A 7,500-nucleotide genomic window follows, 5' to 3' on the forward strand; every position below is an offset into this window, starting at 1 on the left:
GTCTTTATTGCAGCAATTCTGTCTCTGTCTTCGTTTTTTCATTAACCGTACATCTGTAAAGCATCTCAGATTGGTCTTTTTTTATTGAATTTCTGCAGCAGAAGACCTAAACCCAACAAAACAAAACTGTAGAGAGGCTTCAGAAGAAACTGCAGTGCAAAACACAATCTATGATCAACACAATATACTTGTAATGTATACATTGTCACATTTAAAAGAATACTATGGTATTACCACAGTACTTGTGTAAAAAACGTTGATATCGTGGTACACCGAGAAATAGAGTGACATTACTGTAGCTTTTTAAAGGGGTGGTTGATTATGATTTGACTTTTCTAACATTAGTTAGTGTGTAATGTTGCTGTTTGATCATAAACAACATCTGCAAAGTTACAACGCTCAAAGTTCAAAGCAAAGGGAGATATTTGCTTTTAAAGAAATCGCTTTTTAAGGACTACAACAAACGGCTGGTAGAGACTACACCACATTCCTCCCGGGTTAGTGACATCACCAACCCTAGTATTTACATAAACCCCGCCCCCTGAACACGATTTATAGATTATCAAGACAGAATATGCTAATCAATGACTAGAAGATAACTACACATCAGCTTCATAAATTCATCAACTAACCATTCAGAAATGTCCTGTTGCTTCTACATGTTGTCACTTCTTCTTGAGTCTCTCCATCATTCTGACTCCGGTTTGAACATAAAAAGCTATACGTTTTTGAAATGTTCAGTGCATGTGTGTGTGAGGTAAAAGGACACGAGCTGTTGAAGCTCCGCCCACTGCGCCGGGAGCAGCAGCTCATTTGCATTTAAAGGGACAGACACAAAAAAACGGTGTGTTTTTGCTCGCCCTCAAAAAGTGACAATATTAAAGCTGCCGTCGGCAAGTCTGGCAGATTGTGTCGATTAGCCAAAATTTTGAATGTTTACAACTCTCATGCCCCTCCCCACTACCAGCGAGCACCCTCCCATCGAGGTCGTGCTCGTCAGTGCGTCACTGTGCGTGTGTACCTGATTTTCTGTGAACGCGTCCGTCTCTTCAGCATCTATCAACACCATGGACTCGGAGGTAGGCTGCCCTGGCTAATCTATCCATAGATAACCGAGGAATTGGAAGCTTGTTAGTAGGTTTTCTCTCCGCCATCACGCTTCATGCAATCTCCAGGCGAACTTCAGGCGTGGCGTGTGCATGTGATATTAACGTGCGCGAGTGAGGGGGGATCTGTGGCGTGTGCACGACCTGTGATTGACAGTCAGATCTCACACCCCCCTGCGCTGATTGGACCTGATGAAGCGGGAGCGCTGGATTTTTGCAAAACAAATAACACGCTCCAGGTGGAGTTAGAAGCTCGGGTTTTTTTCTAAAACCACCTTATTTATGTTGTTCTGTCGGATTATAGTGTCGATTACACTGAATATGATCAAAAAATTTTTGCCGACGGCAGCTTTAACATGCTATATAAAAATATCTGTTGGGTATTTTGAGCTAAAACTTCACACACACACTCTGGAGACATCAGAGACTTATTTTACATCTTGTGAAAAGGGCATTACACCACCCCTTTAATAAAGATATTTTTTGGGATATGATCCGTCTTAGTTTGTCCCGTATATGTTTAAATTGTCTTTCACCTTGCTAGAAACACAAGCGTCCTCTTTTACAGACTGAGTTCACCTGGAGGCGAGAGCGGGAGAATAAACCTGGTCGCTTTCTCAGCGTATCGGTCCATCTCTCTCTCTCTCTCTCTCCTTCAGGAGGAAGATTGCACAGATTTGCTCAACATGAAAAGGCTCTTTACACCAGCGCTGTCCTCCGTCAGGGTCATCCTGCATATGAACCCGTTCCTCCTCAAATCCTGCCGTTGTGGAGTGATATAATCAGTATATGAGCGTGACCTCTCGTCTCAGGACCTGAAGCTCGGAAGCATCGATCCGTCCGGGAGACGACGGTCTGATAAGTGTGCGGATGTTCAGATATCATCGGCGCAAATCAGAGACAAACAACTTTATCATCGAGGAACAACTGCTGTCGACAAGACTGAGACAGATTCTAGAGAACGACACAATAATTATGGGAAAACTACAGTAGTACAGTTATGGTGTTAGGTGCTATTATGATATATACTATCAATGATTATTCATGCACCAGGGAAATCACATGGTACTCTATTTCAAATAATAAAAGCATGGTGATACTATGGTAAAAATGTACAAAATAGTAATATATCAACAGTGTATTTCCATGGAACATATCCTAAAAACTGATACCATGACATTACTATGGTACATATTCACAGTACTTTGTTACATATCATGGCACTGGTTGATATGTTAATTTACCATGGTATTGCATGCCATTGCATTTAAAATATTACAAGTGCATTACCATGGTAAATGTCCTAAAAACATGGTACGTGACCCAAAAAACAAGGTTTTCCCATAGTATGTGTCCTAAAACATTTAGCTATCATGGTACACCAAAAAATACTGTGACATTACCATGGTATGTGCTAAAAAGCATGGTATTACCACAGTATGCATCACATCACGATACTCCGAGAAATCACATGACATTAAAAACATGGTGTTATCATGGTACCTTGCTACATATGATGGTACTGAATGTTTACCATATAATTTACCATGGTATGCATGATGCTTTTTGGCATTTAAAAAATATTACATGGTAATTAAATGGGATTTGGGGATTTTTTCAGTGTTACAAATTCCGGTAACACTTTATTGTACAGTGCCCGTATGTGACATGTAATTACCATAGTAATAACAGTAGATGATGCATAATTACATGCAACTAACCCTCAATCAAATCCTAATCCGACCCTAACCCTATAGTAAGTACATATAGTTGTACTTACACCGTAAATAAACGGTTAAACTTTATTTTAAGGTGTTGTTGTTACAGTGTAATTTATATATTTAAGTACTGAGTAATATTAATTAGCAACATGTACTTACTATAGGGTTAGGATGAGGGTTAGTTGCATGTAATTATGCATCATCTACTGTAATTACTATGGTAATTACATGTAACATATGGACACTGTCAAATAAAGCGTAACCCAAATTCCTGTTCTAAATGTTATAAAGAACATCATACCTAATGATGTCGTCGTTGTGTCCCAAGTAAAACTTCTGTGTGTGTTCTCTGGTGTTGTAGACCACTCCGACTCCAGCCACGAAATACACGATCTCCTTCCCGGCGGTGTAGTACAGGTTATTCCTGCACTGATGTCCTCTGTATCCGTGAATCCACTCCAGCCTCAGCTGACAGCGAGGAGCCGTCTTCTCCGCCATGCTCTCGGGATCTGCAATGCTCTACAACTCACAAATGTGTCATTTAGCTGACTAACAGTGGACTTTCTACAGGGACGCTCTCTCTGGGGGGTCAAGGACACAGTGGTGATGGACTGGAACAGGCTTTCAGATCTTCAACCACCAACCCTACGGCACTGCCACCATTCAATGCACTCGGGAAGTTCATGCATGCATCATAACTGGAACATCAGCTGGGTCACCTGTACTGGGAAGGTTGTTTGAAGATCCCAATGGGTGTCATGAAGAAATCAGGCTAAAATCAAGAAAAAATGCTGATTTTTTGTTCCTTTTTGGATCCAAATTAAAGGGAATTCAACTACAGCATTAGATGAAACAGTCAAGAACAGTCAGTGGAATAGTTGGTTGCACCTACCAGCCATTGCATCAGGGCTTTAGAGTATACAAGCCTTTAAAGAGAGCATGGTAAATCTGCATTACCATTAAAACAACTATAGCAGCTGATATTGATCCAAATGCATCTATAACATCATCTACAGGCTGGACACTTTCAGCACGCTGAGGTCTGGACGTGTTTAAAGGGTTGCAGAGACTTCAGGTCTTCAGCTCAAAGCCATCATGGTGTTAATCTTCTCTAAAGGGCAAAAGTCGGTGTGTTTGCCTCCCGGATTTCAGAAAATCTCCACGATTTCAACCGTGCATTATAGCACCGACGATCAGATCCTACCCACAAACGTCTTCATCTTCCTCAACTTTCGCCTAAAGCTCTTCAATTCCCAGTGATACTGAAGCAAACTCTTCCATTCCTCGCGTGATCCGGATCACTGGATCATCTGAGATGCAGAAACCCTCATTCTGGACGCAGGAGAAGATCCGCGCGAGCTGCTTTAGGAGGATTAATCTCTCCGCCGCGGAGTCAGCGCAGCGACGAGGGAGGAAAGGCGCTTTGAGTTGAGTTATTGGCGTAATAATTTGGAGAATATGATTTCTGGTTTCTAGTAACCTATTCGGCTTGGTTACTACGACGCCTTGTGGCCCGTTTCCGATGATGCCTACAAGCAGAGAGAGCGGCGCCGCGCAAAGAATCATGGGACTTGTAGTTCTAAACGGTTTCCAATGACGCTCAACTACACGAAAATGACTACAAATCCCATGAGCGCTCAGCACGCGCTGTCCAACGTGCTGAACATACGGGTCTTCTTACTACATATCCCTATTGAGAGGCAGCAAAAAGATTATTATATTATATTAATTATATTATATTATATTATATATATTATATTATATTATATTATATATTTTTTATTTTAAAATATGTTGTCATATATTATGTTATCTTTTATTAACGTAATGTTATATTATATTATGTCATCTTATATTGATGTAATATTGTATTATATTATATACCACATTCATGTTATATTATATTTTAAACAACAGCATGTATGGAGATATCAAAATCATTTTAGAAAAATCTTAAATGAATGTGATTGTATTTCTAATTGTATAATTATTTACAGTAATTTGAAAATAATTAGAATACGAATCCACAAAGAATTTAAGATCAAATTAGATCAAATAAAATAAATAAATAAACAAAATTTGATTATTAACGAATTCCGAATTTAATGTAGTCAATGCATTAACAGTCCATTATGATTATGATCAAATAAAAAAATGTAATAGCACAGCTGCAAATGTGATAGTCGAGTGGATAAAAGCTGTGCTTGTGATGCAATCACAAACCTACAGTAGCGTGTTTGACGTGTGACTGGACATGTTCACGGTCACAGAGAGGACGCCGGGAAGGGCATCCCCAGCATCCCATAATCCCCAGCGGAAGGAAATCCCCACATCACTGATGCTCTTAAGACGGAGTCACGTGACTGGAGAAGAGCTCAGTGCATCTGTCGAGATCTTAATGAATGGAGGATGATTAATAGCTCATTTAACGGCACAAAATCCATGCACACATTACAGCTTTCATATCAGTTCATTAGTGTAAAAAAAAGACTAAAGCATATATATATTTTTAATAAATCATACATACATCACATTAATATTGTAAACACTTTCAAAAGATACTATACAATACAGTAGCCTACTTTAAACCAGTGTAAGATTCCTTAACTTTTCAAAACTGACACTCCTATGGCCAACTTTCTTTATTAAAAAATGGTAACACTTTATAATAAGGTTTCATATAGTTAGCTATATAAATAAAGTGAGTAAAATAGCTTATTGTTTTACAAAAGGTCTGTTTCGTTAGAAATGCTGAGTAGTTTAATAATTATATGCTACAGATCAACAGTCTCAGATCTATAACCATGTTAAGTGTGTAAAACAGTGTTAAATCCGAGTAAAATGTTAGTTGTGAGACTCTTGATAGAGGATTGCATTGCTTGTACCGGATCTCTTGGTTAAAGGTAAAGCTCGAGTTAGCCTGATTAAATTACACTAGTAATCTGATTACTAACCAGCAACACATACACTCAAATATATGTAAGGTTTATGCAAACAGACATAATGCCATTTAAATGTCATTAAACCTTTAACTGGCATCTTTTCCCTTTACTTTTAAACTAGATATCGAAGTTATTGATGTTATTGCCCGGAGACTGTTCTTTCAGAGCTCTCCTTTCCTTCGAAAATGTCAGATATTACACAGATCTCAAATGTGATTTTTCTCCCCCAGCGGGATAGAGGATGTGAACTTCCTTTAAGACGAAGCTGAAGTCACGTGACAGGAAGTCGTGCTGATTCCAAACGATGTCGCGTCCGTCGCTGAATCAGTAAACCTCATGAACTAATCACAGACATATGGAGATCACAGATGGTGTGTGTGTGTGTGTGTGTTATGAGGTGTCCCCCCAAAAAGTTATACAGCAACTCTTACACACAGAAGGAACAAATAGATCTCGTTAATATCTCACTTGTATGGAGACTTTTCTGAAATACACTAAAGTTTGTGGTCGGCAAGATTTTTGTTATGTTTTTGAAAGTAGTCTCTTCTGCTCAGAAAGGGTGCATTTATTTGATCAAAAACACAGTAAAGCAGTCAAATATGCCGGGCATCACCGGAAGCCAGTGATTATAGTTTATTAAGTTATAAATATGGATATTAGTCTTCGCTCCAGAAGATCTTTATTAACCCCTGGAGTCGCATGGATTACTGTTATGATCGATGGATGGAGCTTCAAAATCTCAGGCTCCATTCAATCACATATAAAGCTGGGAAGAGCCAGGATATATTTTAATATAACTCTGATTGTGTTTGGCTGAAAGAGGAAAGTCATATTCACCTTGGATGGCTTGAGTTGGGTGAGTAAATTATAGAATAAAATTCATTTTTGTGTGAACTATCCCTTTAAGAAATGGCAACCCGTGACGTTCTTCTCCTCGGAGCTGTTCACGACCTTGCCTATTATGTTTTTACAAGATATAATATAAGTCTTTGGTGTCTCAAGAATGTGTTTGTGAAGATTCAGCTCAAAATACCACAAAGATCGTTTATTATACTATGTTGTAAATAGCCAGTTTTGATTGGAAAGGAAAACAATGGTGTTTTCGTGCTTGTGTCTTTAAATGCAAAAGAGCTGATGGTCCCCGCCCCTATTTCCAGAAGAGGGCGTGGCCTGTACAGCTCGTGCCTCTCGGTGATACTCTGCCAAAAACTAACAAAACATCTGTGTGGTTTTGATGATCATATCCATCGCGTTCATGTGACATTTCAGTTCTTCATCTTATGATGGTTTATTTATCTGCATCTGCATGTGTTTTAAAGCCATATCAGTCTAAAAATCACGTGCACAGAAAGCTGAATGACAGACGGAGCATCCAGTGAGTATTAAAGTAAGTTCTCTTTCACTCGTATTGCGCTTAAACTGTCAAATACACACACGGTTATATCAAAAACACACAAAGTTCACAAAAACACAGTTGGTTATGTCTGTGAACATTAACAGCAGGGAAAGAAATCACATATTATGTATATTAGATCTGTGTATTAAAGTGATAATAGTGTATCTACTGATATGATGTTAATATGTTAAAGAAAAACAGAAAATCTCTCACTGCTCTTGACTGAATAACTTTAGTAGCTTTAAGAAGAACACATTTCTTCCCTGAATGCTCTGCCAAGGAGATAAACATGGCGGATTGTGTACAGCTGAGCTCACTGGGGGCGGGGTCTATGC

At 39.0% G+C, this 7,500-nt stretch overlaps 1 protein-coding gene across 2 annotated transcripts in view; it reads right to left on the bottom strand.

The window, feature by feature from the left end:
- The window catches only part of eml6 (EMAP like 6), an 89,497-nt gene extending 85,207 nt beyond the window's left edge, over positions 1-4,290 (bottom strand). Inside the window, exons 1-2 of one of the 2 annotated variants that reach the window (XM_082155746.1) lie at positions 3,720-4,290; positions 3,129-3,599 (exon numbers count right to left, since the gene is read on the bottom strand). In XM_082155746.1, the coding sequence (XP_082011872.1) occupies positions 3,129-3,325 (197 nt within the window). In that variant the 5' untranslated portion in view covers positions 3,326-3,599; positions 3,720-4,290. Of the gene's footprint in view, positions 1-3,128 lie in introns of both variants that reach the window. The other variant, XM_082155747.1, reaches the window with a different exon arrangement.
- Positions 4,291-7,500: the final 3,210 nt, after the last annotated feature.

Source organism: Leuciscus leuciscus (genome assembly GCF_965113295.1).
Source record: "Leuciscus leuciscus genome assembly, chromosome: 23".
Taxonomy (NCBI): Eukaryota; Metazoa; Chordata; class Actinopteri; order Cypriniformes; family Leuciscidae; genus Leuciscus; species Leuciscus leuciscus.